Genomic DNA, 12,880 nt, shown 5'->3' with positions numbered 1-12,880 from the left:
GATGTCCTTCAAGAGATGAATAAAGAAAATGTGGTTCATATATACAATGGAATATTATTTAGCCATCAGAAAGGATGAATACCCACCATTTGCACTGACATGGATGGAACTGGAGGAGATTATGCTAAGTGAAATAAGTCAAGCAGAAAAAGACAATTATCATATGGTTTCACTCATAATGTGGAACATAAGGAATAGTGTGGAAGACCACAGGGAAAAGGAGGGAAAAATGGGAAGAAATCAGAGAGGGAGACAAAATGAAAGACTCTGGACTTGGGGAAAAAAACTGAGGGTTACAGAATGGAGGGAGTTGGGGGGATGGGATAGCTGGGGGATGGGTATTAAGGAGGGCACGTACGGTGATAAACACTGGGTGTTATATGCAACTATAATGAATTGTTGAACACTGCATCAAAAACTATTGATGTATTATATGTTGGCTAATTGAACATAATAAAACAATATATTCAGAGATTCCAAAGCAAATCCATCAATACCCTGCAATATTTTTAACTAATCAAATCAACAAATATTAAGTGTCTGTTATTGACTCATCACTATTCTAAATGGTAATGTGGTAAGACTAAATCACTATCACTTGGAATTTAAAAGGCAACTGGGAATGATAGTAAATAAGTAAAAAAACATATGATACCATGTAATGATACTTGAAGAGAAAGTAATAGGGATGGGATAGGGTGAGTAAGTGGTTAATTATTTTACATAGAGTGGTCAGAGAAGCCCTCTCTAAGGAGGTTAACATTTGAGTAGACACCTGAATGTTATGAATGTATGAACCCTGTGAAGATTTGGGGAAAGAACATTCCCATCAGAGAGAATAATTGTGGTACTACTGCTAATTGATTATGTAATAACCACTCCCCACGCTATCTTATTACTAACATAACCTGAATTTTGCTATTAACAGCAACCTATCCAGTCCAAAATGATGAATCATTGGAAATCCCATTCCCTTTTGCCAAATACTAGTTTTCCCATTCTTCTTCAAAGCTAGAAGTATTCATGTTACATAATTCTAGCCAATGAGACACAAAATCTACTGGGGGGTGATTGGGTAAATTTTTGTTTCTTTGTAGAAATAAAAAGAGGCCAGTACAAAAGAACTTAACTACTCAACCCCCCCATTCTTTCACCTGCCTTGATCTATATATGATGCCTAGGACTGAAGCAAACATCTTTTTTTTTTTTTTTAAGATTTTATTTATTTATTTGAGAGAGAGAGAGAGCACATGAGAGGAGGGAGGGTCAGAGGGAGAAGCAGACTCCCTGCTGAGCAGGGAGCCTGATGCGGGACTTGATCCTGGAACACCAGGATCATGACCTGAGCCGAAGGCAGTCGCTTAACCAACTGAGCCACCCAGGCACCCTGAAGCAAACATCTTGTGATCATAAAGTGACCAGCATTAGCATGAAAAAGAGGAAAGATAAGAGCCTGTTACTGGGTCCTTGAAGACACTGTTAAGCCACTGAACCAATGGCAGAAATCCTGGCCTCATGACTTCATTGATGGGGCTTCAATGGCCTTGCCAGGAAAATGTGGTTTCAAGGTCAAGATCACAAGGGTGTGACTCTAAGATCTCTTGTTCAGATTTCAAAAAGTTTTAAGATAGTGTTTCACAGACCCATTCAGCTAAACAAAAAATAAAATTCTAAGTATCTTAGGATGACCTGTTAGGTCCTCTCTGCTGGATAGGAGAGCCTCTAAGATTCTTAAGGATATTGTACTACAGCACCCTGGCTCTCAACCAAAGGTAAATAGTGGTCTGTCTTAAAGATATTCAGGAGTGTAACAGTTGGCTAAAATCATAATTTGATATACAGAAAGCCTACAAAATCTGTAAGATTCATAGCATCTGAGACAGGAACAGTGACAATTTAAATGGAAAGAGGTTTTTGAACTCTCAACTTTCTACAGAGAAGACATAGGCTGCAAAGCTACTCAGTTACAAATATAAGCTCTTTCCCATGGAAAAAGAAGGTAAAGCCAAGCCCCAAGGGCAGAGGCAAGAGCTTCAAAATTATGGCCCACTCACTGCTGTATGCTTCACTTTCCCCTTTTTCCACCTTTGGAAGTTAAGTACCTCCTGTTTTCCTGTTCCTTACTCACCATGTATATAGGACACAGATAATTGGTCTCTTCAATTCACAGGTCTTAAGATTGAAAGGAGCCATACTCAAGAAGCCTCATCCACCTGGATAAATTCTATACTTCACGCCTAAGCCTGATGTAGTAATAGCATTAGCCAAGGATCTTAGAAGGTAAGTATAGTTTGCATGTAGGAGGTACATGAATTACTTGTGGGTAGAGATAATTAATTGTGGTTAATCTCCAAATACGGCTCCCAATGAACATCACTTTCTAAGATTCCTGCCCTTATGTAGTCCCCTTCCATACTGAATCAGGGTTGAGCCTGAGACTTGCTTTAACTCACAGAATTCAGTAGAAATGACCCTGTGTTTATTCCAAGCCCTAAGTCATAGGAGGACCTGAAGCTTCTGTTTTTGTGTATTGCAAGCCCCAAGCTGCCACATAAGAAATTTAGCTGCCCTGCAAGAGAGACCACATGAAGAGGCAGCATGGAAAGGGATAATCCCTAAGGTGATACAGGGGTGGTGGTGGGGAGTGGGAAGAGATACATCAAACCAGATGTTCATGCATCCCAACTGAGCCCAGATTTACAGCTTTCCCCATCAAAGTGTAAGACATGTAAGTGAACCTCATGAGTGTTCCAGCCCAGTCGAGCTCCTAGATGATTATGAGCCTCACCAAAATTAAGTGGAGCAAACAACTTCCCACCTGAGCACAATCAACCCATAGAATCATGAGATAATAACATGGTTATTTTAAGCCACTGAGTTTTGGAGTGATTTGTTATACAGCAGTAACTCACTTATCAAATGAAACTGAATATTTTGGAAGTTAGACTCAATAGAGAAATTAAAAGGCAAACTACTAACTATGAAAAAGCAATGTCCACAATAGCCAAACTGTGGAAAGAGCCGAGATGCCCTTCAACAGATGAATGGATAAAGAAGATGTGGTCCATATATACAATGGAGTATTACTCAGTCATCAGAAGGGATGAATACCCAACTTTTACATCAACATGGATGGGACTGGAGGAGATTATGCTAAGTGAAATAAGTCAAGCAGAGAAAGTCAATTATCATATGGTTTCACTTACGTGTGGAACATAAGGAAGAGCATGGAGGACATTAAGAGAAGGAGGGGAAAAAATGAAGGGGGGAGAAATCGGAGGGAGAGATGAACCATGAGAGACTATGGACTCTGAGAAACAAACTGAGGGTGTTAGAGGGGAGGGGGGTGAGGCATGGGTTAGCCTGGTGATGGGTATTAAGGAGGGCATGTACTGCATGGAGCACTGGGTGTTATACGAAAACAATAAAGCATGGATCACTACATCAAAAACTAATGATGTATGGTATGGTGACTAACATAAGAAAATAGAATATGGAAGAGCATGGAGGACATTAGGAGAAGGAAGGGGAAAAGGAAGGGGGGGAAACTGGAGGGAGATATGAACCATGAAAGACTCTGGACTCTGAGAAACAAACAGGGTTTTAGAGGAGAGGGGGGTGGGAGGATGGGTTAGCCCGGTGATGGGTATTAAGGAGGGCACGTACTGCATGGAGCACTGGGTGTTATATGAAAACAATGGATCATGGAACACTACATCAAAAACTAATGATGACTATGGTGACTAACATAATAAAATTTAAATAAATAAAGTGGAACTAATTAAAAAAAAAAGAAAAAGTATGTGCCATGAATATACCAATGGTTAATATCCTTATAATGAAAAAGAGCTCACTACCAAACCTCAACATCACCACCAAGTCCTCACCAGAAAACAATGGACAAAGGATACAATCTATCTACTCCAACTAGGGACAATCAAAATAGCTAAAAAGTATGAAAAAGTTCTAATCATTCTTTAAAAGATTATTAATATTCAAATACTATTGGTTAGAAGGTAAAGTGGCAAAATCTTTCTGGAGAGCAAATTTGTCAACATGCCATTTCTATGAATATATGAGGGCATAATCATAGATCCAAACAGTTACGTAAAAGGATGTTAACTTCAAACCTAATGTCCAACAATATAGAAAATGTTTAAAGGAATTACTATCTATATTTAAGGATATTCTACACCTTGCAGATTTTTAAGAAAATCAGGTAACATGCTTATAATGTCAAGTTTTGAAAAGCACAATATAAAATTATATATATACACACATAAATAATTTGATCCAAGTTTTTTAAAATAAATGAAAAATATGGTTATATATAAATAACAAAGCTGAAAGGGAAAAAATGGTTAAAATTGCAGTAGGATTATAACTACTTTTATTTGGTCTTTTATGTGTTTATTTTCTAAATTTTCTATAACTGTATTACTTTCACATTCAGTAAAAATAAGAATGTTATTCTTTATAACTTACACTGGTTTAAGCTACTGATCTAGGTATTTAAGAATAATTCCCCAACTAGGAGCACCTGGGTGGCTAGGTCAGTTAAGTGTCTGCCTTCAGCTCAGGTCATGATCCCTGGGGTCCTGGTATCGAGTCCCGCATCAGGCTCCTTGCTCAGCAGGGAGCCTGCTTCTCCCTCTCCCTCTGCCTGCCACTCCCCCTGCTTGTACACACACTCTCTCTACCAAATAAATAATTTTAAAAAAAGAACAATTCCCCAACTAGAGATATTTAATAAAATTATCTTTTAGAATTAGAAAGAGAATTTAGAAATGACCTGATACGATCTACCATTCAATAGATGAGGAAGTAAGTCTAGAGGTTTAGGTGCCCAAACTTGTTGGAAGTATTTAGAGGCAGAAACTTACTTAGAATTCAGATTGTTTACCCACTGACCAGTACACATTTTTACACTGCTTTATGAGCTACCTATAATAGTGATTCAAATAAGAAGTAAAGATCTAAGTAGAATGTCATTTTGAGAAATGCTTTTAACCCTTTGAATTTATATTCAGATCATTCTCATTTTAAACTAGAAAATTATTTGTAATAAGAATAATCTGTTATTTCCTATAACAGTTTTATTAAAAATTTCCACTGAAATAACTTCCCAAGATTTTTAAATTTTCTTTGAATTTACATCTTGCTTTTGTTAAACTTTCAGCTGAATTTTATACCCACCCATGAGACTAGTTTGTACTATGGGTATCTCACATCACTCTGCTTTTCCTTCAAGGGTTTTTTTTTTCCTCCTCACTTGATGAATCTAAGTAGGGTAGGAAATGTTTAGTATACTTAGACACACTTCCCCTTGGAGACTTTTGAATGCATTTTCAATTTGCTTTTATTTTAATGAATTATTTAGTTTTCCCTAATTTTATACTTTTATTTCTTTTTTAAGATTTTATTTATTCATGAGAGACAGAGAGAGAAAGAGAGGCAGAGGGAGAAGCAGGCTCCCAAGGAGCAGGGAGCCCAATGCGGGACTCCATCCCAGGAGCCTGGGATCATGACCTGAGCCGAAGGCAGGTGCTTAACCATCTGAGCCACCCAGGCGCCCCCTAGTTTTATACTTTTAATATGAGGGCAGCTACCTTTAGTTCAAAGTCTTCCTCTGAATCTTGGCTTTGAGACCTACTTTTTGATTTTGAATCTGGGGAAACTAAGTTTGTGCTCTTCTTTCTAGCTAAGCTTAGATGGTTGCTTTGCCATCTAAGTTCTGCTGGTGATGAATCTAAGATCCTCCTCTTTATTTTACCTGGATATATATAGCTAGTTTTCAACTTTACCTCTGATGGAGATGAGTCTGTTTTTAAAAGGCTTGGATATCTATCTTTCAATTTTACTTCTGGTGGAAAGAACATATTTTTCATTTTTCCCTCTGGCACAGCTTTTGATTGGTATTCCTCTAAAGGTGATGTTTTGTTCTCCTCTGTTATTGTCGGGATAGGAATAACAGGCAATGGAGTTTGCTTTGTTGATTCATCTATTTGCTTTGTTGACTCAACTGTTTGCTTTGTTGACTCATCTGTTTGCTTTGTTGATTCATCACTTTCAGGAGCAACAGCATCTGAATTATCTTGATTTGACTGGTTCAGAGTTGGTAGAGTCATACTTCTCTTATCATCATTACCCGGCAACTAGAAAATATATGAATAAAGCAAACTACCAATTAATCATTACTGACTAGAAAATATTTAAAAATATTAAAATTGGCATTAAAAACCCTTATCTGTTATCATAAAAAGTGACCATCAATTATTACATTCCTTATTAAAAGAGTTAAACTCTCTATTTGCCTGAAACCATGGACTACAGAATATTATTCATTAAAATGAATATTCATTATTCATTATTCATGATCACACTGCTTTATTTTTTTTAAAGATTTTATTCATTTATTTGACACAGAGAGAGAGAGAGCACAAGCAGGAGGAGTGGCAGGCAGAGGGAGAGGGAGAAGCAGACTCCCGCTGAGCAGGGAGCTGACGTGGGACTTGATCCCAGGACCCTGGGATCGTGACCTGAGCCAAAGGCAGATGCTTAACCAATTGAGCCACCCAGGCGCCCCAATCATACTGCTTTATAAAGCAGTGGTTCTTATATATTCAGATTTTATAAATCAGCAACAGCAACATCTTAAAGAAAATTGAGGGGTCCAACATTTTGCTGTTATTATGCTACACTAATATATCATAATAAAGGAAATTTTAGGGATACCTGGGTGGCTCAGTCAGTTGAGTTTCCGACTCGTGATTTCAGCTTAGGTCATGATCATGGAGTCATGGGATTGAGCCCCATGTCAAGCTCTGTGCTCAGCTGGGGATCTGCTTGAGATTCTCTCTCTCTCTCTCTCTCACTCGCTCTCGCTCTCGCTCTCTGTCCCTCCTCCCACCATGCACTCAAATGCATGCTCCCCAAAATAAATAAATCTTTTTAAAAAAATAAAAATAAGGGAATTTCTAATAGCAAAATAGCACAAAAAATATCATAAAATCAAATAATATTATGTGAACTCTATTTTTTTTTGCTTCTATTTTAAATGTAGATTATAAATCCATAGAGAAAGTAAAGAATGTGGTAAAGTCTGTGGCTTCCATTTCCAAGATTATTTTGCAGAATTTTATGCTTTTATTTTTACTTGTTGCCCCCTTTCTCTTCATCATCTTTTGTCCCCTATCTTTGTATGTATTTTTAAATATTACCATTTTATGCTGTAATTTCCCTTTTAAGAGTGTAATTTAATTTAAATAAATAATGTAATTGAATAGATATTGCCACAATAGAAATAACCATAAAAACCTGAATAACTTCTTGGGTGCTTATTTTTCCATCTATAAATATTTCTCTATTTATAAATGTTTCATCCCCGGGCGCCTGGGTGGCTCAGTTGGTTAAGTGACTGCCTTCGGCTCAGGTCATGATCCTGGAGTCCCGGGACCGGGTCCCACATTGGGCTCCCTGCTCGGCAGGGAGTCTGCTTCTCCCTCTGACCCTCTCATGCTCTCTCTTTCTATCTCATTCTCTCTCTCAAATAAATAAATAAAATCTTTAAATAAATAAATAAATAAATAAATAAATGTTTCATCCCCTTATAAAATAGTGACTATTAGAAGTTCTCTTCCAAGTTCCCTTACCTCACTTGGAGCAGTTTCAGCTTCCTCCATTATAAAAGGGACATCTATTAATAAATTAATAGAAGTATTTTATTATTATATTATAAAATAAACACATTTATACATACGTACACTAATAAAATACTATTTTAATTTTTCTCACCAAGAATAAAGAACAATTTAAATAAAGGAGCTATTCAAACATAAATACTATTTAGTAAAAACAGGCTGATGAATCTCTGGGAAGATGGGGGAGTGGTAAATTGAAAAAGTGTGGAGATAAAATGAAAAATGCATTAAGTGGTAAGATTTCAGATCCATCAGTGTAAGACATAAAAACAGATATACAGTATATTTTTCTACAAGTCAAGAGGAAATAAAATAAATCCAGATGGGCAGTGATAGAGTTGGGATTGGAAAAAAGAGACTGAAATAAAGTTGCATGTAACCACAGAAAGTAGGACCATTTAAAAGAGGCTGATCGAGATGTAGTGAAAAGAAGGGTCATATGCACCCCAATGTTCATAGCAGCAATGTCCGCAATAGCCAAACTGTGGAAAGAGCCGAGATGCCCTTCAACAGATGAATGGATAAAAAAGATGGGGTCCATATATACAATGGAATATTACTCAGTCATCAGAAGGGATGAATACCCAACTTTACATCAACATGGATGAAACTGGAGGAGATTATGCTAAGTGAAATAAGTCAAGCAGAGAAAGTCAATTATCATATGGTTTCACTTATTTGTGGAACATAAGGAAGAGCATGGAGGACATTAGGAGAAGGAAGGGAAAAATGAAGGGGGGGAAATTGGAGGGAGAGATGAACCATGAGAGACTATGGACTCCGAGAAACAAACTGAGGGTGTTGGGGGGGGTGGGTGGATGGGTTAGCCTGGTGATGGGTATTAAGGAGGGCATGTACTGCATGGAGCACTGCGTATTATATGAAAACAATGAATCATGGATCACTACATCAAAAACTAATGATGTATTGTATGGTGACTAACATAACATAATAAGATAAAATTTAAAAAAATAAGAGGCTAATTGAAGCACTTGTAAAATTTTCCTACAAATATGAAGATTATATATTTAGCAAGTAGAAAAGGAAAACCTTAAAGGAAGAGAGATGGAACAAAAAACTGAGATACAAAGGAATGTGTTAAGTCTAGTATAACACAAAATTTATTATGGTCATTAGCTGTGTGACTGTGGTCAGCTTAGCCCATTTTTCTGAGCCTTGGTTTTCTCATGTGTAAAACAGGATTAATAATGGCTTATCTTACAGGTCTGATATTAAGTATATATAAGATATGAGCAGCAATATGGTTAAATGCTTAAGCTCTTGGGTCGAATGGACAAGGTTCAAATTTAATCCCTATCAGTTGATGGCTGTGTGACTTCTGACTGGTTAATCTGTCTGATCCTCAGCTTTCTCATCTGTAAAATATGGATAAATAATAGCACCCTCAACTGACTGCTATGAGGACTGATTTATATAATCCAGGTGAAGGCCTGCAATACAGTGGTCAATAAATGTTAGCTGAAGCTATAAGAAACTATAGGAATACCAGAAAAAAGAAGTCACTAGACTTGAAACAAACTCTTCAGATAAGAAAAAAAAGAGAAAAAAAAGTTGCCAACCAACAATGACTGAGGCGTGTTAACCTCAAATCTTCAATAGTGATGCTGAAGATGGAAATTGTGATTCTCCTACACCTGGAAATTGAACATTTCAAGGTAAAGAGTAGGCTAAAGACAGCATAGCTCTGCTAGGCTGGCTAATTCTCAGAGGTTAGGAAATGAACATATCAAAGGCTGAGGTAGCCAGGAAGTAGAAATAGGGGAAGTAGAGACGTAACTTGTGGCACAAGTCCTGTAACAGTAAGTCGTTATTCCACACCTGCAGAATCCAAGATTTTACAGATACAGTTTATGCAACTATTTTAACTTACTTTCCATGACTCTTTTAACAGAGATTTTTTTAAAAGACTGCCAAATAGGGGTGCCTGGGTGGCTCAGTCGTTAGGCGTCTGCCTTCGGCTCAGGTCATGGTCCCAGAGTCCTGGGATTGAGCCCCGCATCAGGCCCCCTGCTCGGCGGGAAGCGTGCTTCTCCCTCTCCCACTCCCCCTGCTTGTGTTCCCTCTCTCGCTGTCTCTCTCTCTCAAATAAATAAATAAAATCTTTAAAAAAAAAAAAAAAGACTGCCAAATAATATCTTCCATTATCTTACTGATAATTTGTGATAAGTTCTCAAATTTAATGCTAATTGAATTTACCATCTCCCTCTCTCTGTCCTCCTTCCTTTCACACACACACACACACAGACACACACACCTCTACTTAAAAGAGACCAATAGCCCTACAGCTAATGTTTAAGAAAAATACTTTTTCAAAGATCATAGTTAAGATTTGAACATTAAAAAAAAAAAAACACTCTTGGGCACCTGGGTGGTTTTGTTGGTTAAGCATCCAACTCTTGGTTTTGGCTCAGGTCATGATCTCACGTTTGTGATCAAGCCCCACATCAGGTTCCAAACTCAGCACAAAGTCTGCTTGAGATTCTCTCCCTCTCCCTCTCCCTCTGCCCTATCCCCTGCTCATGCACATGCTGTCTCTCTCTCTCTCATATAAATAAAATCTTAAAAAAAAAAAAAAAACCTCTTAATTGGGTCAAAGTCTTTTCTCTGGAGTGTTACAAAATAAATACCATATACTAAGACTCTGAGATGCATATTTATTTCCAACAAAAAATGAAATCCACTTAAAGCAAATTACTAATTCTTTTTGTGATACAACTACCCTCTTTTTAATTATCTAATAAACAGAAATATCAGTTAGTTTCTTAACCTGATGTTTCAAAAACTTCAGACTCCTCTTCATGTAGGCTTTTTAGTAACTGGTTGGTATCAATTTCCTAGAAACAAGAAAAAAAAAAGAAAGATATTGCAGAAATGTTTAGAGAACCAATCTGCCTTTATAACTTCTTTCATTACCCTCTTTAAAATTTATGGAAGAATATGGGTTTAGGAGAAAAACCATCTAAACAACACTATTTTAAAGAGAAGCATACCCTGGCTAGGAGTTAATGTTCCAGAGAGAAGCTATCCAAGAATTGATAGGGTATTTGAGTGACAAATGTGTAAGAGAAAAAGATTATGAGATAAATGACATAATATTGTAACTTCAAGGGATAAAAGAGGATACCCCAAGAAAACTATTACTTTTTTATTGGAAAACATTATGACCTATGAGTTGCAAAGTGATGTGGATCTTTAAAAAAAATTCCAAGAGGAATTATAAGGTAGAGTGATCACTGACTCTTATAAAATACTGATCTTTTAATAAGAACCCCAAGTCCATAGTTCCTTTAATGAAGAGCCCCTCAAATTTTCCCTAAAATACTAATTCTACATAAGTGCTAATTAATTTATCCTAAGGCAGTACCACTATGCCAAATTATAACAAGGCACTGAAAAACATTAATATATCAGTATGTCATGACTACTATTTCAAGGCTGTGATCTCAGTAATGTTTTATTAATTCACTGAAACCCCTATGCATCCCTACTGCCAGGTGAAAATGTATAGGTCAGATTGTATTTCTAAATATTAAACCTACTTATATATTGATAAAGGTCTAGTATTCAAAATATAAAGAACTCTGACAACCGAACAATAAAAAAACAAGTAACCCAATTAAAAAAAAACACCAAAGGATTTGAGTAAACATTTACCCAAAGAAGATATACGAATGGCCAGTAAGCATATGAAAAGATGTTCACCTCATTGGTTATCAGGGAAATGCAAATCAAAACCATAATGAGATACCACTTCAAACCCATTAAGATGGCTATAATTGAAACATACAAAAAAGGAAAATAACAAGTGGTGAAGATATGGAACCTTCATACATTGCTGGTTAGATGTAAAATTGTGCAACCGCTATGGAAAACAGTTTGAGGGGCGCCTGGGTGGCTCAGTCAGTTAAGCGTCTGCCTTCGGCTCAGGTCATGATCCCAGGGTCCTGGGATCGAGCCCCGCATCGGGCTCCCTGCTTGGTGGGGAGCCTGCTTCTCCCTCTTCCCCTGCTCGTGCTCTCTCTTTCAAATAAATAAATAAAATCTTAAAAAAAAAAAAAGAAAAGAAAAAGAAAACAGTTTGATGTTCCTGAAAAAGTTAAAGAGGGAACTACTGTATGATCCAAAAATCCTACTCCTAGGTATATACCCAAGAGAATTACAAACATACACTCACATAAAAACCTGCACATGAATGTTCACAGCATTATTCATGATAGCTAAAAAGTTGAAACAACCCAAATGTCCACCAACTGATGAGGATAAACAAAACGTGGTACATATCCATATAGTGGAATATTATTTGGCAGTAAAAAGAAACAAAGTATTGGGCGCCTGGGTGGCTCAGATGGTTAAGCGTCTGCCTTCGGCTCAGGTCATGATCCCAGGGTCCTGGGATCGAGTCCCGCATCAGGCTCCCTGCTCCTTGGGAGCCTGCTTCTCCCTCTGCTTCTCTCTCTCTCTCCCTCTGTCTCTCATGAATAAATAAATAAACTCTTAAAAAAAAAAGTATTGATATTTTGTTCATCCCCATTGTATGGGGATGAACCTTGAAAACCCTATGCTAAGTGAAAGAAGCAAAAGTCACAAAGAACTGTATATTGTACGATTCCACTCAAATGGAATGTTTAGAATAAGCAAATCTATAGAAACAGAAAGTAGACTAGTTATTGTCTAGAGAATGGGGATTCTGGAAGGTTTGGTTAAGGGGTAGGAGTTTCTTTCGGGGCTAATGAGAATATCTGAAAATTGATCATAGCAATGGACATACAACTCTGTGAATATACTAAAGACCACTGAACTGTATATTTGAATAGGTGAATTATATCTTAAAGCTGTTAAAAAACTAAATCTTACAAATTATTAGTCAATATTTATCAAATGTCACATTAGCAAAATACGAAAGTACATGAGCCATGAACAGCATTTTGTATATCAAGAATAAGCAATATCATCACCACTTTTATTATAATCTTTTTAAAATAAAAAGTATTAGAAGTTATATATGGAGAATGTATTATGTTAATTACCTTATGTTCGCTATGGGCCAATTTTGGGGTAAGAACTCCTTCTAAATAGCTAGCTTTTTCAATCCATGTATTCAGATTTCTATATTCTTTTTTCATTTTTTCCAGCCTAAAGAAAGAAATGAGTTATACATT

At 36.8% G+C, this 12,880-nt stretch overlaps 1 protein-coding gene across 19 annotated transcripts in view; it reads right to left on the bottom strand.

Annotated features, from left to right (window-relative positions):
• The window catches only part of C2CD6 (C2 calcium dependent domain containing 6), a 146,015-nt gene that overhangs the window by 69,549 nt on the left and 63,586 nt on the right, over positions 1-12,880 (bottom strand). For 18 of the 19 annotated variants that reach the window (XR_012374626.1, XR_012374631.1, XR_012374628.1 and 15 more), the window contains 4 exons: positions 12,749-12,854; positions 10,489-10,555; positions 7,653-7,696; positions 5,805-6,155 (listed from right to left, as the gene is read on the bottom strand). Coding sequence is in view for 11 of the 19 variants with exons in the window: in XM_073880073.1 (XP_073736174.1) it covers positions 5,805-6,155; positions 7,653-7,696; positions 10,489-10,555; positions 12,749-12,854 (568 nt within the window). In the remaining 8 variants the exon portion in view is untranslated. The remainder of the gene's footprint in view (positions 1-5,804; positions 6,156-7,652; positions 7,697-10,488; positions 10,556-12,748; positions 12,855-12,880) is intronic. The other variant, XM_025893324.2, reaches the window with a different exon arrangement.

The sequence above is a fragment of the Callorhinus ursinus genome, unplaced genomic scaffold, assembly GCF_003265705.2.
Source record: "Callorhinus ursinus isolate GAN/ISIS: 27379988/994484 unplaced genomic scaffold, GSC_fseal_2.0 scaffold2, whole genome shotgun sequence".
Classification (NCBI taxonomy): Eukaryota; Metazoa; Chordata; class Mammalia; order Carnivora; family Otariidae; genus Callorhinus; species Callorhinus ursinus.
The sequence above is the reverse complement of the archived record's forward strand: the minus strand, read 5'-3'. Positions and strand labels throughout refer to the sequence as shown.